Below are 26,002 nucleotides of genomic sequence, written 5' to 3'. Positions count from 1 at the left end.
GAAATATATCATGGTTCCTTCACTGTCGCTGGGCCAAAGTCCTGGAATTTCCTCCTTCGGGTGATTGTGGGTCTAACCATACCACATGGTCTGCAGCAGTTCAAGAAGGCAGCTCACCGCCATCTTCTCAAGGGCAACTAGGATGGGCAATGAATGCTGGCCAGCCAGCAAAGCCCATGCTCCACAAATAATGAAGAAGGAATCTGCCATGCATTTCTCCACTTACTCAACTTGGTAAATCACATTGAAGCATCTCTGCACTCTCTTCACAACTCACCCTCCCACCCAGCTTTGTGCCATTTGCAAACTTGGAGATATTACATTTAGTTCTGTCATCTAAATCATTAAGATATATTGTGAATAGCTGGGTTCCAAGCACAGGTCCCTGCAGTACACTCCTGGCCACTGGCTGCCACTCAGAAAATGACCCATTCACTCCAACTCTTTTATCACCTTCTGTCTGCTAGCCAGCTCTCTATCCATGTCAGTACACAACACCCAATCCCATGAGCTTTAATTTTACTTGCTAATCTCTTAAGTGGGACTTTAGTGAATGTAATCTAAAAATCCAAATAAACTGTATCCAACGATTCCCTTTTATTAACTCTACTAGTTACGTCTTTGAAAAAAATCCAAGGGATTTGTCAAGCATGATTTCTCTTTCATAAATATGTGTTCAATCTATCTGAACATTTTTCCAAACACTCTGCTGTGGAATCACTTATGATGGCCCTGTACATTCTCCTTACTACTGAAACCAGGCTAACCAGTCTATAGTTCTCTGTTTTCTCTCTACCTCCTTTCTTTCAATAGTGGGGTTATAGTTGGAGCTGACCTCCAACCCATAGAATCTGTTCCAATGTCTGCATGATCTTAAAAGATGACCATCAATGCATTCACTTTTCCTAGGGCCATTTCCTTAAGTATTCCGGGATGTGGAATATCAAGCTCTAGGGTCTTGTTGGCCTTTAAACTCTTTAACCAGGGTGGCTACATTAGAATGTTCTGGCAATGCTAGACAGAGTTTGCAGCTGGGGGTTAAATATAATACTCAGAGTGTGAACACTGCAAGGTCCTGGTACCGGTTAGTAATTCACCTCTGTCAGTGCAAGATCATGCAAGAACAATATTGTGGAGGTGTGGTGCATATTTAATGGGGCAAGCACCATAAAATTGAGCGAGTAAAGTCACTACAGCTCATGAGAGAACTCCTCCATGAAATTAAAACAGTCAAATTTTGGAAAAATTCATCCCTACATTTCTTTGGTTGCATGCAAGTATAAACCAAATCAAACGAAAATAAATAGTGAAAGTTGGTAGCCTAAAGATGACGTTTTGAGGCAGACTCATACCGGACATCAAACATCAATGCTTTTTTTTTCTTTCCTCAAATGCTGCCAGATCTGATGACATTTTCCAGCCCGTGTTTGTTAACAGGGTTAACGTCTGTTGTTGTTGTAGGATATCTGCGCAATATAAACAAAATTGAAAAGATCCACTATCTATACCCTAGGGTAAATTCAGCCCATGTCAAGTGTGACAGGGGTGTAGTTAAAGGATAAAGTTACAATGCAGTCACATGAATTCTGCAAATGATCACCCAAAGCTCACTGTCGAAGCATGAGCTAATATCTTCACAAAATCTGAATTTAATAAATAATTTGTTCATACATGTAACTCCTACTATTAGATAGGACTTACCTGACTAATGATATGAAAGTGATAAGGAGTTATTAATGAATATCACAACTATAAATCACACAACACCAGGTTATAGTCTAACAGATTTATTTGGAAGCACTAGCTTTCAGAGTGCTGCTCCTTCATCAGGTAGTTGTGGAGCAGGATCATAGGACACAGAATTTATAGCAAAAGCCTACAGTGTCATGCAACTGAAATGATATTTTGAACAAACCAAGATTGCTGTTAAGTCTTTCATCTTTTAGAATGGGTTGCAGGCTTTGGTTCATTAATATGTAAATTCCAGAACTTCTTTAAAGCCACATTCTCGAGACATCTCAGCTCAGACAATGCAGTAATGGTGTGAGGTTAGAGTCTGTCAGTATCTCAATCTTGAGTCAGACTCGTTCTATTTCCAAAGTAGAATTTACAAAATATTACATGGATTGACTGCCTGCAGATTGTGTATTTTTTGAGCAAAAATAGAATCTTTCTGCAAAAATAAGTCTGCAAATCCAAATTCACCCCAGAAACATATATGTGTGTGCACATGCATATGAGTGTGTGTGTGAGAGAGAGAGAGAGAGAGAGAGAGACAGAGAGAGCTTGTCAATATGAGTGCACGTGAGCCCATGTGTGTAAGCTTGGTAAAGTATGTGTGTGGGTATGATGAAGTATAAGCCTGTGAGATGGTGTGTGTGCATGAGAGAGAGCCTGTATCTGAGAGAGGGTCTGTGTGAGTGTGTAAGTATGTAAGAGTGTGTGAGTATGCTGTGCGTGGTGTGTGCGTGTGCATGTGTGTGTATGTGTGTTTGGGGGGGGGTGGCGGTTGGGTGTGTGCATATATAGTGTAATCGGGTCTCCTGTAGTGACATGAACCCAAGGTCTTGAGGCCACCTCCATGGGTACCGAACTTGGTTATCAGCCTCTGCTCGGCCACTTTGCGTTGTTGCCTATCCCTGCACACAACTACCTGATGAAGGAGCAGTGCTCCGAAAGCTAGTGCTTCCAAACAAATCTGTTAGCCTATAACCTGGTGTTGTGTGATTTTTAATTTTCTCCACCCTAGTCCAATACCAGCTCTTTCACGTCATCACAACTTTGTTGCAGATCCAAGGCTTCCTCTGAGCAATGCCATTGAAGATTCACTAGAATGATAATGTTGGCTGTGGCATTCAGTATGATTCTTTCAAAAATAATTATGAATAGTTTAAAAACCTCAAAAAAACCAGAAAAAAATAGTCAGTACCTTTACCACTGTAACAATGCCATCATTGGTAACAGGATCAGTTTTAACGATGAAATGACCAGCAGGGTCTCCGCTGACAATCCGGTACACTGCATTCCAGTTGGAAGTATGTGGCTGGTCGCGATCTGTGACCGTCAAATTAGCAACAATTGCATCTATTTTGTTCTCTTGAACTTCTCCATAAAACTAGGAATAAAAACATGAATCTTTAAAGATGGGCACATTGTTTTGCACTTTTCACAGAATCTCATACGTTTACAACATCTGACAGGTCAAACATATTTAATCTTTAGCGACTTGACATCAGGAATTAAATAAAACCAACCAATCCCTTTACAATATGGGCAGTTTATTTACTTCAAATTAACAGGTGAATGTACCTCCATATGCATAAAAGGATCACAATAAACCAATGCAGCTTCCAAATGAAATGATGGTTAAAAGCCTATACTAAATGTAGCTAATTTGGGGAGATTGTAGCATTATTACATCATCAATAGATTTGTAACCCAGAGCCCAGGCTAATGTTCTGAGGGCATGCATTCAAATCCCACAATGGTAGTTGCTGAAATACAAGTTCAATTAATAAATCAGGAATGAATCTAGCGACTGTGAAACTAGCATCAATTGTAGAAAAAAACTATCTTATTCAAGAATGCCTTTTAAGGAAGGAAAGCTTGACACAATTACCCGATCTGGTCTTCATGTGATTCAGTAACAGTAATGTTGTTGGCTCTTAACTGCCCTCTGAAAAGGTATGCCAAGCCACTGATTTTCAGTGGTATTTGGGATGGGCAATAAATGTTGGCCTTACCAGCGATGGCCACATTCCACGAAAGAAGTTTTAAAATTATAATGCAATTTATGGAAGAAATGCCATCACCAAAAAAGAGGAATGCAGTTAGAATATACTAATTAATATTCTTTATAATTTAAAGAGCATGTCAAGATACTCCAAACCTTAAATGAACACAGTGCATATATGTTCATCCAATGACATGCAGAACAGTATATTAACAGCAATCTTGTTACAACCAGATGAGTGGTGAATTGAATCCTGTCTTTTAAACCCCCTCAGCTGACACTTCAAACCATTCCAAAGTTTCCTTGAGTGAAATAAAAGACTTTAAAAACACATTATTACTTACTATCCATTAGAAAAATAATAAAACATGACATTATATTTATGTTTGTCCCCTTTTGTTAAAAAGGGGAGAGTATCAAATACAAAAAGTAAGATCAAAAATAGGCAGTTCAAACATCTTAAGGGTCTTTATCATGTGAAGTTTCATGCTGAGACCACAGTTGTTTAATGATGCCTTATATCCTGAACAGTGGTGAAGTGTGGCTATACTTGCGTACTCAGGTAATGGATGTTTCACAGATTTGCTTTATCACTGGACACTGTTTTTGAAAGACAAAGGGAAATAGGTGCAGAGAAAGAGAGCAAGCCTTCCAATTCTATGATAATAAATTTATTTCTTTTTCACTTCTCCTAAACGCTGTTGACAGAAAGACAGTTCCTTTGTGTATTCCATTTTTTGGCTTTTTTGTTCCCCCCAAGCTTGAAAATCTAAAGTCGCTTTCAACTGAATTTGTGAAACTTCCAGTAAGGTGTAAATCAAACTGGAGATATGGATTAGAGTGTTTGCTTTTGATTATTTTAATGAATTGTTCATTTAACTATCTTACGGGACTATCTTATGCTGAAAGATTGGAGCGACTGGACTTGTATACACTTGAGTTTAGAAGGCTGAGAGGGGATCTGATTGAGATGTATAAGATTATTAAAGGATTAGACACTCTGGAGGCAGGAAGCAGATTTCTGCTGATGGGTGATTCCCAAATCAGAGGACACAGTTTAAAAATAAGGGGTAGGCCACTTAGAACAGAGTTGAGGAGAAACTTATTCACCCAGAGAGTGGTGGGTTTAAGGAATGCTCTGCCCCAGAAGGCTGTGGAGGCCAAGTCTCTGGATACTTTCAAGAAAGAGTTGGGTAGACCTCTTAAGGATAGTGGAATTAAGGGTTATGGGAATAAGGCAGGAACAGGATACTGATTGAGGATGATCAGCCATGATCATAATGAATGGTGGTGCTGGCTCAAAGAGCAGAATGGCCTACTTCTGCACCTATTGTCTATTGTCTATTAAGTTCAGACTGTGTCTTGTTTCTTGGTGGTTTTATGAACTAGTTCAACCAGGTCCAATGATCACTCCAGCCATCTAACATCAATATTCTTCTTTTTCTTTAACCACTTTAGTCCATGAAAGGCATTAAAAATCAAATGATGGAAGTTGAAAATTGTTATTCTACTTTGTCAGTATCAAAACAGATCTCCTCAACTATACTTATAAGTTTACTACTTCTTACAGTCAGAACCTGTAATTGTTCTTATTTGCTACATTCCCATTAAAGATCATTGGGGTGCATTTTACAAAGCTGGAATTCAATCCATTCTTAAGTTCAGAATTCATTGGGAAGTCAGGCCCAGCAGCCCAGCATGTGAAGAAATCCTATCTGGATTTGATCTTGCTTTAGGTGCATCTTGGTTCTGCTATTAAACTTCTTTCAAATTGGCACATTTCAGATCTTTTGCCCAAATCTGACATTGTTGGATAGTTGAATTTACATTATATGTTTTAAGACTTGATTGCAAATATTTTTAAGAAAAACGATACCTACATTGCTCCCTACATTAGTATTTATTGCTGGATAATGCAATGTTTTTGCTTTGTTTATATCTTCTGTTGGCAATAATACCTATATTACGCTGTTTGCCATTTCAATTCAACACAACAAAGCAATGGCTCTCTGGGGATTCAGCAAATGCTTCCTGATCTCAATGATAAAGATAATCTCACATTGAGAGATTGAAATCAGTCTAGGAGTGAACAAAGTGAACTAGGCATGTTGCAAATTATCAGGTTGTGACACATGGCTGTGATTTTTATTTTGCATTAATGAGGTAAATATTCCCAAGGCTTCTAATTTCAAAAAATGCAAAAGTGACCAAGGGAAGTGACTAGGAAATAAATCTTCAAAAACAAATTGAAAAATGTTTCTATGATCTTCTGTGGAAAGAAGATCAGGCATGATGTCGAATTATCTGCCAATTCACCACAAGCCTGTTTGCACTGCCAGCAGGAACAAATTTCACTTTTTTACAGAACAAAATTCTAAAAGGCAAAGGGTCCACTAGTTTATTTAAGCAACCATGAACTAACTATGAAGTAACAGATACTATTAAGTAAAAATGAAAAACTTGTAAAAGAATAAAAAGCAGTTGAAAATGAGTAAACTGAGAGTTTAGAAAGCTAAAGAGGGATGCAAAGATAGTAGTATGGGGCAGATTCTTCCCATCCCCTTAACAATACAGGCAATAGTGCAATCTTCCATCCAAGGTTCTAATGGTGAGATGGGAATCTTGCTGGTCAGCACAAATTTGCATACAAGAAAGAATTGAATAGCCTTTATTTCACTAGACTCAAGCAGTACATGTTTATACATTGCCAATTACAGATCAAACTTAGACACAAAACTACCTCGGCACAGCATTTTTATTACAAAATTTGGTACAGAAATAAAATGTCCAGCATTACAGAAAAGAGTTCTGGCACTTAGCTTCCAGTCCTCACTGGGGCCTGGCTACACACTGTCCCTGTGACATGCCAAACCTGGGACGCTCCTGCAGATGGAGGCTGCTACTCCAGACCAGGACATTGCCACCTAACAGGAGGAGACTGATACATCAGGCCGGGAGGTTGCCACACCAACGCTGGAAGGCTGCTGTGCCAGGCTGGGAGGTACCATGCCAGCATCTGGACTGTGGGAGGAAACCCACACGGATGGAATGTGCAAACTCCACACAGACAGTTGCCTGAGGCGGGAATTGAACCGGGGTCTCTAGTGCTGTGAGGCAGCAGTGCTAACCACTGTGCCATCGTGCCGCCCAGTATTTGTTACTGCAGGGAGGGCAGGGTAGGGGATGTGACAAACACCTTGGCTTTGACATTTCTTGGGGTTGGGGGAGTGATGTGTATCCTGATGGTTGCCGTAATTAAGCTGCAGGCCAGGGTTCGTGATAATGTTGGAAGATAAATATTCCAATTAAAGTGTTGGATGGGAATGTGCCAAAGCAACCATAATTGAGGAGTCCTTTAGACAACCCTGACTGAGGCCTAGTGCAGATACAATGCAGCTGTTCTTCCACTGGGACCAAAGGAGATCCAATGATAGGCCCCAGAAGATGGGTTCTGAAGCCTGGACCAGTCTCATGGAGCCTTGCAGTGCATCTCAGACAGAGTGACCTACATAATCCCAGCATGTGAAGCTGGACCAGCTAATGAGGGGATGTATTGGAGACTGAAGAGATAGTAGAGCAGTAGCAGTCTTTCAAGGAGGAAGATAAGAAGACTGAGCATAAGGACCATCACTTTTAGCATGGCAGAGTGCTGGGCACAACAAGCCAGGCAGGATTCATTGACACCCACATCCAATAGATATGGTTGGTTGAGATTATCATTTATTGGGTGTAACATTATGTTGTTTGAAAGGCAACTAGCCCCTGTTTATTCCCAGAAAGAATCAGTGTTTTTGTTTCTTTCTCCTCCCTTTAAAAGTGAATGTTATCACCAATTTGAAGACATTCTAATGTGTTCCATATTGAACAGTGACAAGATATTATGATTTGCTGGTCATTAAGGAAAGAGTACTTCTGCCGCTGGTGAGCGCATGAGCATGATGCTGTTGTGGTGTGATATACACAGAGTGAGGTTAGTAGTGGAGATAACTCATTAAAGTTCATGGAATCCACAAAATTGGCAAGTAGTCTTGTTTGATAAAATTAGCTTAAGTGAGCAAAAGCAAAATACAAAAATAAACCAAGGGCCAAAGCTGTAGCATTGTCAATATCTGAATTAGACTGTAGTGGTTTCATATTGCAGCTCACCAACGCTTCACAAGGGCAATTATGGATTCACAATAAATGCTGACTCTGTCAATGAGACCCACACGTCCCACTCCCCAAAACAAAAATAATGCGTGTAGTGTTAACTTATGGTTGCCAAATGAGGAACACCAGTAGGTGGAGCTGTAAGAAGAAAAGACAGAAATTATGGAGTGATTGTTTAACAAAGTATTCATATTGCTTGCTCCTGCAATTAGAAATCTGTTTCTAGCTATTTCTAAACTGCAATCACCTCACACTTAATCAAGAACCTCCCATTAATGGTAACGATGATGATGATGCAAAAAGGTATGAATCCTTTGGAAGAGTTTTGCTTACCTTTCAAAAGAAAATCTGAAGAGACATGTGGACAGGCATAATCAGGTTGAATCCAGACATACAAGTTGTTCAGATTTAACAAGGAAGACAATTTTATAGGGAGTTTCATCATAATTACTGATAACTATGTATATGTCTATGCTAATCTGCCTCCTTTTACATCCTGAGTCATTCCTTATATGCTAGAAAAAAGAAGGTTAAGAGATTTGCAAGAGATGATAGGCTTTGCCATTATAGACAAACTGAAAAAAAAATTCCTTGTTCACTAACACTGAAAAAGAATTAGAAGTCATTTTCAACATTCTTACACGTGAAAGAAATTACAAAGACACTGACATCTAAATTCAAGTCAGAAGAAAATACAAAATAAATTGACCATTATCAGATGCTCAAAGCAATAAGCCAATGAGATAATCCGTCAGTACTGAACACCTAACTGCTACCACCTCAATGGAATTCTGGTGACGCTGACAAGTTGGAAAGTGAAATAAAAACAAAAATCATTGAAGGAAATCTCATCAGCTAACAACATTAGAGAATGATGGAATGCCATCAGTCATTCTTGCTCCCCGAAGTCCAGAGCTATTGATAGTAAGGTGATCAAAACCTATGTTCCAAGTTCAACACCTGTAGATACAGGTCTCAGCTCATGTGCCAGGAAACCAAAGCAACATCTATCACTGAAATGGAATGGCAATTTGTTCAAACAATGTTTCTACTATGGTGCTGATTACCCATACCAGACAGTGTTCCTACCAGTGAGCTGCGCAAAGTCTTTGCAAAAGCTTATCATTTACTTTCTTTTGTTGCTCATCAGGAAAATTTACTACTGAGGCAACTCCCAACAGGAGGATACGTCATAGCCATCCTGCAGGATAACAATCAGACCATTTATCACTGTACATGACCAAAAGGCCCGAAGGTGATCACTCTTGGTCCTGAAGTGTGCCCAGCCTGCCTCAAATTATCTTTGAGGGACAAGGTACCTCAAACAGGTAATGTTGAACACAGGTAAAGATAGCAATGAGTGGTATTTGCCCCAAACAAGATGTTGCTGTCAAACCAAAAAGATGTTCTGCCTGTCACACCATGACAGTGTTTTCATGTTAACACAATCACAATCCTTGTGATCCTCTCGAAATGTTTGAACTACCTCGGAGACCATGGACTGAGGTTAATTTTAATTTTGAAGATTTGTATGCTAAAGAATGGGTGCGTATTGTTACTAACCACTGTGGCAGGTTCCGATTATGGAAACAGTTTTATTTATTTCAGTGAACTTAGTCATTGCATAGTTTGGACATCTTCACCCTTTTAGGAATTACTCAAAATGGTAAGAAGTGTCAATGGATCCCAATTCAATTTATGAATTGTCTAGGATTTTCTTATCTAAAAGTAACACTCCATTATGAAAGAGATAATGGAGAATAGAAAAATGTATGCGTAATTGAAAAATGGTAATATGTAGCTGACAGCAAGTAATGGAAGCAAGAATGGTATCATTCTCTTCACAATTATAATGATTTCTCAGTCAACTATTGGAACATCTGCAGCCACGTCTACATTTGTGCATTTTATAAACTACCCCACAGAATTAATCATCAACACATGCAGCAATGCTGTTTAGAACATAAAGATTGAGACAGAGTAAATGCAGAATAAAAGATTAAGTTCAGAGCTACATGATGAAAACCAGGAGGTAAAGTACTTGTGTAACATGATGGTCATGTTGGGGAAGAAGTAAACCTCTTTTGATATCCAACGCTATGTTGATACAAAAGGACCAATGATCACTACTAACTGTAATTCACAAATCATTACATGGCACAAATCATTCTTCAAAGCTCCGAAAAATATCATTGGTAAGCATTGAATCAGATTCCAATGTGGTATCTCTGATGAAGATCATGAGTCAGATGAGACCACGTCTGATGTTAGATGTTTATCTATTTGTGACAGAATAGATCCATTGTATATAAGTGACAATGTGAAGAACTGAACAAATTTAGCTGGTGAACAAGGCTCATCATATTATAAATAACTGATCACATCAATATACTAATACAAGATATAATGCAATACTTTGTCAAATGATTCTTACGTTTATTGCCTACATTTCCATCTTGTTAACTGAGAAGGGGAGGGATGAAGTAGCACATTGTTCAATAGCATCGTTTATAGTGTTCACTTTTTCTTGCTATACAGAACAACATCAATAGGAAGAAGCAGCAGCTGGAGTGATTGTTTAATAAAAAGTCCTTGTTGTTTGCTCTGTTTGTGCTTCAGGTCTACAGCTGTCTGTTATCTGGTCCTTGGTGAATCCATTAAAGCAACAAAATAGACTGGATATATATTCAAAAACACTCAGAGGATGCTGCCATATCTGTGCCATTCCCTGCTATGCCCAAGTGCTGCACCTTTCTGTAAAGTCTGCACTAATGCTGACAGTGGGGCTCCACATTGGGAAATCCAGCCATCAGCATGTATGTCTCAGTCCCATAAACTCTACAATCTGAATGTGACTGACTCATTTATGTGGGAATCCAAGGGTCTTCCCCTTCCATTCTGTTACAAAACAGGCAATCCAAAACAAAACAGTGGAAATGGTTAAAACAAAATGAAGTGTTGAGTTAAGTCACTCTGCCACCTTCTTCTCCTAATTCCACCTACTCCCTTTTTTTCTAGGTACTCAAGGTTACAGGTTTAGAAAGAGTTGTTGATATAGTTTTGTAAGTTTCTGCACAGCATCTTGTAGATAGTACTTGCTGCAGCAATTGTGTCCCAATGGTAGAGGGAATGAACAGTTGACACTGTAGATGGAGTGTCAATTAAGCAGGATACTTTACATTTGTTTTGCATGGTGTCAGCTTTCCTGACTATTCTTGGAGTGGTATGCATCCAAGCTAGTTGGTGAGTATTCCATCACACTACTGGTTTATGCATTGTAAATGGTGAAGAGACTTTTAGAGTGTCAAAAACATGTCATGTGCCAAAACATTTCTAGCCTTTGAACTGCTCTTATCGCCACAGCATTTATTTCAATGGTCCATTTTAGCTTTTGATCCATGATAATTGCTCGAATGTTAATGTCAGGTAGATTGTGAATGTTGTAGGTACTCCAGAATCATTTGGCTTTGAGGTTTTCTTGGTTCTAGAGTACAATTTTTCAGGATGGCAACTAGGGTGATGTCATAAACATAGCTTTTGCTATATCCAGTGCACTCAGTAGTTTCTGGATATCATGTACAATGAGTCAAGTTGTCTGAAAAATGTTGTATGAGCAATCCTCACCACTGACAATCATGTTTTATGAGGCAATCTGCACAACTGCTCACTTGATGCTGCGTTTACTACCACATCCTCTTTTATGGAAGAACTACAGAGCCCAACAGATCTAGATTAGAAGAAGAAAGCCGCTTGCTCATCTAATGAGAAAAGGAACCTATCTTAAACAACATGTAAGTTTATTGTATGTTAGCAATATGTACAGGTTACAATGATGACGGACTTTATTGCAAAGATTATAGGGAGGACATGGAGAGCAGGTCTCATTCTTCAAGATTCTGCGCTGTTCTCTCATGAAGTCTGTATGACATCACCATAATCAGAGGTGCTTAATGAACTACTCAGTGTTCACATTTGCAGGTCCACACATTCTCATGCAAGAGAGATTAGCTTCTGCGAAAGTGGGGAAATGATGAGATGCGCAAGATGAATCATTCGCTTACACTTCCAGCTGAAGATGGTTGAAAAGTTTCAGTTTGTCATTTGCATTCAACAGCTTGATCATGCAAATGGTCCTAGAATCTCCATCTCTCATGAGCTCCCATTGATTTATTTGGCATGCATTACAAAATGTGGCAGGACGGTGAAACTTTGACTTGATCCACTAGCTGAGAGATCAATTTGCTCTGACTAAAACCATGTTGCTACCATTGCTTTTCATGCATATATGTTGCAGATTCATCAGGTTGGCAGCCGATGTGTAGACACAGCTGATCTTACTTCTGACATAACCACTAACTCTTGAATTATGTGCTGATTTCTGCCTAGATGCATTTAATATATCAGTATACGTTTTCTTGGACAGCAAAACTCTTTTGTGAGATGTCTGTTGTTGGGAGTTCAGCATAAGTCAGGCTGGTATTATGCAGCCTGAAAGAGCTAAGCCATAAAAAACTTAAGAGGACTAACATTTGAGATTCTCTATGATTGTGTTGCCAGTTGAAACTGGTCACAAGATGCAATGGGTACTCTTGATCCAACTCAGATCCAACTTGCTCAATGGGTTCAATGTACAATCAAAGGTCCTGATTAAAATTTAAATGCACCCGCTCTTACATATCGGTGGTTTCGACCAGCTATTTACAGCAGGGTGACTATTATTGCTACCACTCCTGGTGACTTCGATGATTGCCCAGGATTTCTGTGAAAATGCCACCCCATTTTTCCTGAATGTGAAGGCGGAATATTCTAACCACAATCTTCTCCTTTAATCTCTCTAATTTGCCATTTCACTGTGAGGTATACCCTTAGTTTTTGACTGTAACTCAATGATATCGTTTGAATATGGTGTATCAGAAGCTACTGGAAATGTTGCCTCAAGCTTCAAAGTCTAATACCATGATGGTCACTGATATGATTTCATATCGTTACAATAGAATCCATCAATGCATACCTAGAGAAAATTATTCATCTGAAGATAAGAACATTGTTGTCATTAGGCAGCTCATTGAAATACAGCACTGTACTTTCAGGATATCTTAATTTTTAGTTTTACTTAATTACATTACTGCAGTAGAGCTAGGGTGACAACTTTTAAATTTTTACCAACTTTATTCAAATCTTCTCCAAAATGCTGACTGTGTATAAGAGCATTATATTCTTTTAGTTCTCCAACTTAACTGTCGAGTTATTTTGGAAACTTTGAATCATTTGAAAGATCCTTTCCTTTCTATACCAAAAATTCTTAAGGTTTTGAATTTTCTGTAGAATAAGAATCTATTTTTACGCTTTGCCAACTACAAGAGCATAATGCAAAAATTGAAATGAATAACTAACAAGTGACAAAGGAATATTTCGTGTGACTAATCAATACCAGCATTGTTGTGCACGGATCAATATTGAATATGATAGATGGTATGGTCAATCTTCTACAATTACAAAAGGAAGCTAGGAATGGGATACCATTCTTGTCTGTAAATACTCCCAAATGTGATAAAATATCAAAAAAGTTAAATATACACCACAAATATCAGTATAAACCCATGGAGCCTGGTAAAGTGGCTCCAATGAGAGGCTCTACAGACCATGAAAGGGATTCAATTGAAACTGAGATAATAACTGGTTGTAACAAGATGTTGCTGTCTTTCACATTTTAAAGTGTTATGTCTCTCGAGCTTTATCATTTCTGCACCAGTAGCCATTTTGCTGGTGTTAACATGCTGCCACAGAGCATTCTTCATTTAACATCAAAGGCAACAGTTAAAATCCATAGCCATCGCAGTCTAGTCTTTTTCCAAGGAGGGAAAGACAATTTATAACTGTGCTTCATTTACTCAAAGAAAATACCTTTAGTTAGTAATTGCTTTCTTTTTCCATGTTAAGATTACATTGATTGAATTTTAAAATCAGTGGTCACTGTTTCTTTGCAATTCCTTCTGTGTTTCTTGAAATACATCATATTAAATATTCAATTAAGTTGTGTTTAATACTCACACAATCTTTTAATGCTCTATTGCTATTTTAATTGCTCTTCAGTGTTAATTTCTTCTAATGAAGAAATGCATGTGAAATAAGTGGGTTTATAGCCTTCCTAAATTGCAATCAATCTTGCTCATCTCTATTAATTGGAGACAGACGTTGCAAACTGGGCAAGGTCATTAATTGAAATGTACTTCTCAAACTCAGCATTAGTTGTTCTCTCTTTCTCTCCGTTTTCCAACATTTAGAATCAAATCATTTTGAATGGTTGCATCTATTGGACCAGCTGGACACTAAAATCTTTGCCTGTGGCAACTGGAGTCCAATTTGGGATCTTTATAAAGGAGGTTCAGTACGCAGACCTCATTTTCACTGATTGCTTGCAAGTATGGATATTTCTTTTTGCTTAGCAAGCATTTAAAAAAAAACTCCTTGTGGCTCTTTGTTTATCTCTTTTCCTCCCAGGAAAGAACAAACCACAGACTCCAGTAGCGCTATAAGATCTAATGATATGGAAAAATACAATGATATTAACTGTCCAATAAATGAGTTAGACGTTAAGTGGACTGGAATGTTTAATCTTATTCAACATGTAAAAATGAAGCCTGGCCTTGCAATTGGTAAATATGTGCAATTAGGTGAAATAAGAAAAAAAAAGACCTGTTCAGTCGTATACCTTGTAATAGAAACATTTTGCAACTTTCATGAATTCCCAAGCCGCCCCTCTCAAGTTTAAATTCGCTTTCCGTACTCACTCAACTGGACATGATCAATTCATCCATAAATCATTATTTCATCAGGTTTAGATCGTGAACTTGCAAAATTAACTTTGAAATTATTTTTCCAATGCTTATGATGGGGAACTTACTTACCATCCCTCTCCAAAAGAAAGGAAGCATGCGCAAGGCTTCCCTCCTTTCCCTATTCTTATCCCTCCTATACTATTCCAATAATTTCAAACATTATCTGCTGGGCCATATGAGAAAATAATTTGCTTGTATTCAGTCATCAGACATAGATGGGTGTCCAACATCTTCTGATTTGTCCTCACTATTGAGAAGCAGTACATTTAATTCTAAATGACTCATGAGGATCAAAATTTCAAACCAAATGGAAAAATGGTTATGCAAACTTCCGTCCTACCATTCACTCATATCACATACTGGGCTACAAATACTATAGCATTAAAAATTATATATTCAAGTGGATTCATTTTCATGAAATTAAGAACTTCTTTTGGGATGTGAAATGGATTATTTTTATTTTTAGGATTTCAAAGTAAAAGCTACAAAGTTAATAAATATTTTCTTTGCCTTAAAATTTTAAATCCCTCACATTTTTCTTTGTCATTGGGAAATGTAGGTCTTAAATATCAGAATATTTAAAGAGTACCCATTATATATTTAATTTCCAAGCTCCAAAACCTTCAACAATGTAAATCAATGATGCATGTCAGTACTTTGCAGACTGTGGTAGATTATAGCCTTGTACATAAAAGTTAGGTAGGAAGTGCTAAAGCTTACTGTGGCAGCAGTAAATTCTGGAGCATTGTCATTCACATCGGTCACAATAATAAGTGCAGTTGCTGTATTGGAAAGACCATAGTTCAGGTTCCCATCCATATCTGTGGCTTGTATGATGACTGTGTATCGTGCGACTTTCTGAAAAGTAAAGGAAATAGCCGACAATAAATATGCAGAACTGATTGAATCTGTACACTGTTGGAAACAGAAATTATGACAATTTAAATAAACTTGTATTGGAATCAAAATACAAACTTTTGCATAATTGACTCCCTCTCTACAACTTAGTATCAATTCGAAGAGTTCAATTTTTCTGATAATTAACCTCTAAATTTTGTAATTAAGAAACAAAATCAAATGAACAGGCCTTAGTAATGAACAAAGCTCAAACAAGGTAGGCAAGATATATTCAGTAGATTTAACGATTATTTGTTGCTTACAATGCTTAAATTCATGTAGAAACGTTGACTGTACCATATAATACTTAATTAGACCAGTGTGCCTTTAAGAACATTTACATGTTAAGGTTGTTGTATAAGATGCTTCAGGCGAAATGCCTCTCACTAGCAGCAGATTACAGATTAAAATCTGAGGGTAGTCAAGCATGAAGACATCTGATGAAAAGTCATCAATCTCAAAAGTGAGCTTCCAAACAGAGCAGCCAATTGGAACAGATTTTACCACAGGGTCAAAAAACAACTGATTTTTAAAGTCAGAATCTCCAATACAATACAGCACAGGATCAAGCCTTTTAGCCTTCAAATCTGTGTCAATTCCTTATCCTTATTTAGACCCACTACTTATTGCCAATATGTGGTTTCTACCCCTCTGTCACCCTCTATTCATGTGCCTACCAAGATATGCCTTAAAAGTTGCTAACGTGCCTGCTTCCACCACCTCCACCGGCATTGTGTCCCAGACACCGACCACCCTCGGAGTGAAAAATTTCACCTCTCCCCTAAACATTCCCCCTCTCACCTTGAACCTGTGCCCTCTTGTAATTGACATTTCCACCCTGGTAAACAAAACCTCTAATTATGGACCCTATTTATGCCTCTCATAATTTTGTAGACCTCTATCAGATCGCCCCTCAGGCCTCATCTTTCTTTGTAGAATGTTCCACAGGCATCCAATGTGCTTTACATTAACGTAAAGATGCTTGATCTGGAAAGTGACTACACAATTGAAATCAGTAAAAGTTAATGTATGCTAAGAAATGTCCCTGGAGGTATAACCACAAAGTAGGATTGAAGAAAGTGTGGTTTATTAGGAGACAGAGTATGTGCATTAATTACTAAATGAGCTCATTGCATCAGACTTTGCAAAATGCAAAGAATATTGCCAGAGTCACAGTAAAGGAAGAGGTAACAGAGGAGCTGGGCAGAACAAAAACAAAAAGGAAGCACATAAATGAAGAAAAGTCACACAGTTCTGATGGGGTGCTGGGATCCTAGTTTGCTGAGACAATTAAATGTGGCGATGGTATGCTCCAAATTTTCTGTTTCTTCTATGATAGTGAAACAATGTCAGAGGACAGAAGGATTGTGAATATAATTTCACCATTCAAAAAGACAAGAACATTAAACCTAATATAATTAGTTGCACAGGCTGAGGACCTTTGTTAACAAAGAAATTGGCGTCAGTTCCAAGTGTCCAGCAGCTACCAGCGAGATGTTTGCTGCAAGAATATTCATTCAGCAGAGTGCAATTTGTGACGAATAGTGCTCTGCAAGGATCAGTGTTAGATCCATAACTATTTATAGTTTATGTTCATGAAGGGACAAGAGTAATATATCTACATTTGCAAATCTTGTTGTAGGCTGCGAGGAGGATGCAAAGAGAAAAATAAGAGAAAGAGACAGATTAGGTAATAAGGTGAAGACAGCATACAATATATGACGTATTTTCACTTTGATTAACCAAAATAGAAGAGCAGAACAGTTTTTTTTTAAAAAAGAGTGTTGTACTTTAAAATGTTGATGTGCAAAGAAACTTAGGTATAATCATGCAACATTGGTAAGATCGCATAGGCAGCAGCGTAGGTAGTGTTTGGGCTCCCAGCCTGTCCGCTCCCTCTTGCGTGACTGATCAGATCCTTTTAAAAATGTTTTTCTTCATTTAACTTTTGGATCAAATTCAATTTTCCTTTTTTCTGCAGCTGTGTTGGAGGAGAAAGGTTGCGAGGAGCTGTCAAGCGGTGGATCCAGTCCATTCCTCGTGGTCATGGCAGTCACAGCTTGAGCAACTGTTTCAGCATCAGTGAGATGGGCTCCATTCTTTTCCTCTGATGTTTTGGTGGTGTCTGCAAAGGTGGCAGAGTGAATGATCTCTCGGCCCTCAGGAGTTAATTTGGTTGGTCATTCAGTCCTCAGAAGTTGAGTCAGGCCCCGGTCTTTGAGAGTTGGGACAGTCTCCTTGCTATGCCAGCTGTTGGAGTATCGGTGCTGATGAGAGGTGGCTTTGGCAGAGGTGACATTCTGGGTCTAGTCAGTGGTGGTGAGAACTGCTTCCTCCTTCGTGTTGTGGTCTCAGGAACTGCTTTAGCAGCTGCAGAGTGCAGCGACTTCCCAGAGCCACTTAGGAAATCAAGAAGTCATGGATGGAACAGAAAATAAAATTTGTCCCAACTTTGTGTGATTTATTTCTTTTTATAATTTATGTAATTAAATTGCACTGGCTTACACTGTATTTTCATAAATACAAACAACAATAAATTATGACTACAAACATTGTTAAACTCAATGTTAGACCATGAACTCTGATCCCTATATTGATTCTGTTTTACTGCACAGTGTTGATCTGAATCTTACTTTTGGTAGTTTTGATTTCAGACTGGCTCTTTTTCTTCTATTCACACATTCTCTGAAAAAAAGTTTGCTTCTTTATAATCATAATACTCCCTTGTGTTCCATGATATTTTCGTCATTCATCCGTCTTATTATCTGCCCCATCCAAGACTTTTGTGCTTTTACCTCCTCCTTGCCTTCAAAAGCATAAAACCCATTATATATTTTCACCTCTTTTCCATATTTCTGACAGGCACTATTGTTCAGCTTTCTTCAAGGTTTGGAGCTATGCTTCCATGCTGACAGCTCTCTCATAGTACCGAATGGTTTGGGATGATAAACCACATCTCGTTTTCAGAGTAGTCAGCTGCTACATTCTGAAACGTAATGATCCCAACAGCCATTTTGATATCTGCTGTCAAATGGTAAGTGCATACTTTAAGTGTGATGTTAGGGTGCCAGGAGGATAGAGTGCCACATAGATTGGCTGCCAGGTAAGGGAGGGGGGTAATGATGCCAGTTAAGGAGACTGCCCACCTTGTAAAGATGGGGTGCTAGCTAGGCAGAAAGCCAAGTTTGGGGGGGGGAGGGGGAGGTGGGCAGCAAGGTGTCAAGTAGGTACAGTGCAAGGTGGCAAGGGAGCCAGGTAAATAATGCAATGTTGAGGGTAAGTTTTAACTGCCTGGGTGATATTGGATGCAGCAGGGGCAGGAGAGGGGATGGGCGTAGGGGGTCGGGTTGAATCAGGTCTGGTGCAGGAAGGGAGGGATTGCAAACAGTTTCTAGCCATGTCCAGTAGGAGGGGCTGTAGTGGGTAAGGGATGATTGGGTCAGTTCCAGTCTGTTGGAACTGGCAGGAGGTGGCGTCAGGCTAAGTAGGATTGGGTGTGGAATCATGGAAGGGAGTTCAAAGTGGGGAAAAGAGTGGGCTGGGTGTCAAAATGGGTAAGGGTCGAAGTGTATCAGGAGTTGGAGAAGGGGTTTGAGTCAGTTCCAATGGCAGGAAAGTAGACTGGGGAGTCATGTCCTTGTAATGTAAGAATTAAGTATGAGGTTTGAATTTAACTGAAAGGTAACAATTAAGCATGTTTTGCTTAAAGTCGAGTAGTGCAACCAACTGATTTACATCTGGAACATAGCACGTTACTCTTACCCTTAGATAAGATAAAGTTAGAGTCTAGGCTATCTTCTTGATATACTTGAAGAGGGTTTGGTCTGGTCCTTAACAGTTACCCACTGCATTATTCCTAGTCTCTAACCTGTTCTTGTCGTCATTGCATTTATATGATGAATACTGTTGAGTTTCTTGTCAATGTTAACCTCAGAACATTAATAGTGATGGATTATCATCTGCACTTGAAAAATGACTGCCTGTCCAGTGGAAAATCCACTGATTTGGTTTGTCTCTCTATGGATGCTACCAGATCTATTGAGTACTTCCAGAACTTTATTAACTATAATGTTCATTTTAAGGCAGTGCAATTGCTGCATTACCTCCTAAAGGCTGGAATGACAGTTTGATGCTTAGTGAGGATAACTGAGTGGCCACATCTAAAAGTCTAATATATCTGCATACTCTGAACTATCTCGTAGGTATCACTGAATCTGAAGCAATGTTGCAGAGCCCATTCTTCTATTGAAAGCATGCCTGTATCTAATAAGCATTATAGAACTGGCAATGTGAAAATGAATACTCTTTGTTGTAATCTTCAACCTGCCACTGTCTTCATTCTATTGGGATGATCAAGCAGTGGCAACATTATATTTTCCATGTTACCACCTGATGACACATGACCTTCTCCAGACATGAAACTGGGAAGAGTGGGCAGTTTGGTGGCAGGGGATGAAGGAAAGTAGCTGTGATTGTTTCTTTACTGTCACGGTTCTGCATTCAGTTGTCTTTAACTTTCGTTGTAATGGTCCTTATCCTTCTCCTCGTTCAGTTGGATAAAAGGCCCCCAACTGACTGAAAAGCATCTTGACCTTTTCTAGGCATTTTTATTGTCTGCCTTACAATGACAGCCCATTTCATCAGAAAGCAATGACCACAGTAACAGTCGAAGTTGCTGCCTGTACTTTGTAACCACTGTATTCAATCAGCTCAAGTACATATCTAATCAAGTTATTCACTTGCAGATCAAAATTTACAACTACTCCTAACAACTGTTGAACAATGAAAGTCATTGGAATTAGCATAAGTTTCCCCATTACTTTCAATATGTCTTGAATGTAAAAAGGATAGGCTTTTCTAAATGCTGCGGTCGAATACAGAATGGCCTGTGAGGGAAACCTTAAACATTTAAATTACAGCAAATTCTGTACTTTATGGACATAACCATTGACAAATAGTAGCCCATTTGATCTCTGCATTAACGGAACCAATCAGGCAATTAGACCATTTAAAACAAAATGAAATGTGGGTTTAGGAGGCTTTCAAAATACAGTTTAGTTTGGAAGACTTCCTGCTACTCAGTAGCACATTGCACTGGGTCAGCAGATGGTGAGTGGAATGCTACAACATTCAAAGGTGAGAACAGGTCCTTCAAAAAGCGCAAGAGTAAATGTGAAGAGGTTATTTTTGCCTTCAAACATTCCCAATGTGTTCATTCTGTCAGTTTTTCTATATTATCATATGTGACAGGCAGAATCCTTCAAACTTTACTGGAGGATTCAAAGGTCAATTCGTGTCTAAAGAATAGATGTTACTAATGATATTGTACCTACTTTTTATTTGCTTATAGTCAGTTTGAAGTCACTCAATACATTCATCTAAGGTCTGTAAACCAAGAACAGAACCCGTGAAGAGATGATTACCTGGCCAAGGTAGATTGAGCAGGCAATTCTTAGAAGAACAACGTTTAAATGTTGCTATGGAGAGAATTGTACTGCATGACAATCATGGTAATTTTATGCAACAGACCAAATCTATTCCTGATTCTTAGAGCATTATAGACCACATTGCTATGTGGTAATTTATAGCTGCCAGTAAATTAAGCCGTCTAATACAAAAAGTGTTTCAGTAATTGTTTAAAGCAGCTTAATAAGCCTGAAATGAGACTCCAGGCCCCTATAAATTACTACATTGTAATACTGTCATATTACAAATTGCAGGTGGTGGATCTTTGTCTGGATAATAATGCTAGTCATCCGAGATACAAGTAGGTGTCAGCCTTAGCTCACAAGTTGAGCTCAAGGTAGATTCAATTCCCAAACAGAGACTTTGGATGGAATCTTTGGGACTTAGACCTGTTGGAATAATATAGTTCAACCAGACTTACTAATAGGTGGAGCAAATCCATGACACTTTCACACAACCAGACTGCATTGATACGCTGCTTTAGAGATCAACTTTACCATTGTGGAAAGTTATTTGGGATAGCACTTCCATTGTGTCAAAGGATGGCCTTCTAATTAAAAAGCATTTGGAATAGATGACAAAGACTCACCATCATGTGAATTTTTGAGGATGCAGCAACCACAGAAAAGGAAGGCTACTCCCTGGGTCCCTCGTCTGGAGGTCTTGTTTTGGGATTTCAGGGATTGCACTGAACTGAGCTTTTCCCATGTTGAGAGGATAAGGATTACCTTTCCAATCAAGCAGCTGGAGATGGATGTGGCCAAGACAGTCAGCAACAGAAGTGTGCCCCTTCAAACTTGGAGAAAGTGCACTGAGGAACCAGGTGCTCAGACGGCAAGATGGTAGAGTGGCAGAACACATTCAGGACCAAGCCTCTCACAATTTCCTGGCATTATTCTGCACAGAACGCCCGAGATCAGCATACCTTGAAGCTCCACCCATTCCTCTCTCTCCAGCAGCTTTCATCCCCGCCAGAGCACTCACCCTCATCCTATTTCCCTTTCACATCCATGCCTCACACAAATACTATCCATCCCTGCCCTCCACACAAGTGATTATGAACTCACACTTCTTTGTCTCCTTTGAAGAGGACAGAGAATGCAAGTTGGTGAGAGACAATAGTCTTGTAGCTGGGTGTGGCCAGTGACAGTCATCTTGCTGGACATTGGAAATGCAGGTCCATCTGCTCCATTGGAAAGGAGATCATTCTCCAGGAGACTCCAGTGGCAATGTTCTGTGAGAACCCGAGCCTGAAAAGCACTGGTGATCGGACGTGCTGAGAGAGCTCATGGTCTGACCATAGACCCTTGTTGGGGGTCTTGCTTCCTTCCAGTTGGATCTTGGAATTCATTCTGTCTATCCTTTAAAAGACAAGTAGCAGGAACATGCAAACACTCACAACATCAACCCTTAAAAGCTATCAAAAGAACCTCTAACAATTTGCTCAGCACTTTTTATATCCACTCTAGTTACATTACAATAATATTGAGCACTCTGCTCAGGCTTGGACTGTGTGAGGCAATTTTGCTGGGTTAAGGATCTCAGACTGCGATTTTGGTGAAAAGGGAGGACGGTAGTGTGGACACATTGAGCAGAAATCTACCTGGGAAGGTGGCAGGGTGGGACTGAATGACTATTTTCCTGGAAGGAAAATTGATAGTTATCCCTCAAACTTGAAATAAGTTTCTTCTGCAGCCATAATACACTGTGGGTGGACTAAAGTAGTACAAAGTGGAAACTGCAACTATAAGTGTAATCAAATCCCACCATCAGAAGGCACTGGCCCATCTCATTGACCAGTACCTCCATCAGTCCCAGCAGCTTCAGGTCTCTGTATTGGACACAGCCAGAACTGCAGCATTCTAAGGTGAAGGCCAGAATCGTGTAAGTGAGAGTGATGAGGCAATTATTTGGCTATCTTGTGGTTTTTGTGCAAAGAAGGTGATGCTACCAATCCTCCTTAATTTGGCTAGGTAGAAGGACCTCATAGGTTCACAGTGGTATAGATTAGATTAGATTCCCTACAGTATGGAAACAGGCCCTTCAGCCCAACAAGTCCACACCAACCCTCCAAAGAGTAACCCATCCAGACCCATTTGCACTGACTAATGCACCTAACACTATGGGCAATTTAGCATCTTTGTACATCTTTGGATGTGGGAGGAAACCAGACGACCCAGAGGAAACCCACGCAGACACGGGGAGAATGTGCAAACTCCAAGCAGACCATCGCCTGAGGCTGGAATTGAACCTGGGACCTTGGTGCTGTGAAGCAGCAGTGCCAACCACTGAGCCACTGTGCCACCCCCAGGATCACCACTATTTAGTCTTAATAAGAAGATACTCTCGGCTGAGCAAGAGATTGCTTATTCCAAGAAAACAATTGTGTACAAGTTATAGTAAGCTACTAGGCTTCAAGAGATCTCAGGATTTTCTGTCTTATCTCCACCAATATCAGTATGGCATAACCTGACTGGGTGGAGTTTGATGCAGTCTCCCTTAGCATATAGAGTAGACATGGCTGGGGTGTGAAGGTTGAAGTTCATGTAGGATAGAAGGGAGAGGAAAGTACAATATTCTGTTGTTGGCCCCATCCAAAGACAGTACCCACTCTTCCTTTCTACTCTTTTAAATACTTCTTAAAACAAAGTCTACCTACTCCTACTCTCCTGTCCACGCTAACTAAATTATTGCAGGGGCAGGTAATATTAAGGATTAGCTGAGGTTTAAACTCAGGTGACCCTCCATTATTTACCTACATATATTGGGAAGACTGCTGATACTATAAAGGGCTGGTGAGTTTGTAGATGAACCCTGAACCATTTTACGTGCCCTGCGAACCAGCTGAAAAGACACCTGGCAAGTACATTTAATACCACCCAGTCCATAGTTGCTGCCCAAAGGAATTAACTTAAGCTACAGCATTCTCATGATGAGCCCGAATTTCAAACACTTGGTGAGCTGCAAAGGTAAGGCACATTACCAGTAGGAAACCATTACATCCATGGCATTAGACAATAACAATTATGAGCCAGAGACACTGAAGAAATAGCAATGGATTTCCAAGTCAAGATGGTTTGCAACTTGGAGAAACCTTTCATGTAGTGGTGCTCACAATGGTCCACTGTCCTTTCTTGATTGCAAAGGTTGAGTGCTTGGAAGTTGCTGTCAAAGAAACCTTGGAAAGTTCAATCACATGGTAGTCAACCATTAACTGTGTTAATTCACATTCTAATAGTTTGGTTATTACAACCTCAATTCAAGGCCATTGCTTCATATATCTCTCAATCTGCATTTATAGTTTACATAATCTGCATTCTAGAAATGCACAATTTGCATTTTGTTTTTCTGGAGTCAGCCATATTCTGAAGGCCTTTAAAAATAAATGGTGGGCAGGACACAATTTCACATTTTAACCCCCAGTCCTGATCCTGGCAATTTTTACCAGCACAGAATATGTTGTGAGGCTATATTTTGCATGCTTGACCAGCACAGTTCCATTGTGGAGTAGGGATTTTATACTCCACATGCCCCTCCGTTGTCATGGAATGAGCTAGCTTCTCACGAATATATAATTCCTTACTCCTCTCGGGACTGTGAACTGAATTTTTGATTTGTGAACCTTCCGTAAGTTATGTTTATGAGACCCATTTCATGACCTTGAATAGCCCCTGCAGCTGCCACACTCTCTGAAGAAACAGAGGACTATCCATATGTTCTGTTGATATTGTTCATTGATAGCCTCATTATGAATGCTTGGTGAAGCTCCAAGACAATCAAATGGCTTAGCTCAATGTGAGACTGTTTTCACATTGGATATAGATGTTGAATTTCATTAATTACTATCTTTATGAGTTTAAAATAAGTATTCTTTCTTTGAACTTTTTTGCTGAATGTTTATACATTTATTTGGACAAGATTAAGAGGTGTAAAGGGAGCTATGCTTCTATTATTGTTGCTACAATGTTTTCGAACTATGTTGCTGTAAATATAGAGCCACAGGAAGTGCAAAGCAGGTAAGGATGGCAGATTTGCTTCTCTACAAGAAATTAGTGAAAACGATAGATTTTTATAACAATTAGTAATGGTTTGTCATCACCGATGTTGTGTGCTCCCCATTTTAGAACTTGAATTCATGGTTTCATAGTAATAGAAGCAGGAGTACGCCATTTGACCCAATGAGCCTGCTCCGCCACTCATTAAGATTATGGCTGATCTAGTCATCGTCTCTGCTCCTCCTACCTGCAAGTTCCATTGGTTGTGAGGTTTGGACCAATGTCTCCAATCCATTAACCCATGTCGCTAGATTACTAGTGCAGTGACATTACCACTATGCTATGTCATGATCACAGATCATAAACCAAGATCATCAATATACTGGATGTACTGAACATTTTAATGGCAACATGTGTTTTTTTTCAATAAAAGGGACATCTAGCCAAAAGATAACTGTGAATAGAAATTCAGAAAGCTTAAAAAAAAAGACACAACAAGAGGCTGACAAGCAAACCCTTCTAAACAGGAAGGACAATTCCCTCAGACCATGTTTGTGTTTTACCCTCCCAGGGATATACCAAAACAAAAGTATTTGAAACTGACTTCAACCCTAATATGCCCATGTTTAGTGGTCTCACATCCTAATGTTTGGCCTAATGTATGACAAATTTGAGAACAGCCGTTAAACAACTCTGCAGTGCCTGCAATGAAAAGGAAAAGTATTTTTCGCACTTTGAGTGACACCAGCCAGCCACTGTTGAAAGTGACCAGATCAAAAGAACTTCAATCAAATTGCAAGGCTAAGACTTCTAAGAATTCCAAAATTTCCAATGTCACTGCTCTGAAAGTCAGTGCTTCCAAATAAACCTGCTGGTCTATCACCTGGTGCTGTGTGAATTTTAACTCCAACAGTGGCTCCTCC

At 39.3% G+C, this 26,002-nt stretch overlaps 1 protein-coding gene across 2 annotated transcripts in view; it reads right to left on the bottom strand.

Annotated features, from left to right (window-relative positions):
* LOC140462989 (cadherin-4-like) overlaps positions 1-26,002 on the bottom strand; it is a 656,453-nt gene that overhangs the window by 74,165 nt on the left and 556,286 nt on the right. For both annotated transcript variants that reach the window (XM_072556570.1, XM_072556571.1), the window contains 2 exons: positions 15,442-15,579; positions 2,930-3,115 (listed from right to left, as the gene is read on the bottom strand). In XM_072556570.1, the coding sequence (XP_072412671.1) occupies positions 2,930-3,115; positions 15,442-15,579 (324 nt within the window). The remainder of the gene's footprint in view (positions 1-2,929; positions 3,116-15,441; positions 15,580-26,002) is intronic.

The sequence above is a fragment of the Chiloscyllium punctatum genome, chromosome 37 (genome assembly GCF_047496795.1).
Source record: "Chiloscyllium punctatum isolate Juve2018m chromosome 37, sChiPun1.3, whole genome shotgun sequence".
In the NCBI taxonomy this organism is placed as follows: domain Eukaryota; kingdom Metazoa; phylum Chordata; class Chondrichthyes; order Orectolobiformes; family Hemiscylliidae; genus Chiloscyllium; species Chiloscyllium punctatum.
Note: the sequence above shows the minus strand (reverse complement) of the source record. Positions and strands in the feature narration are given on the sequence as shown.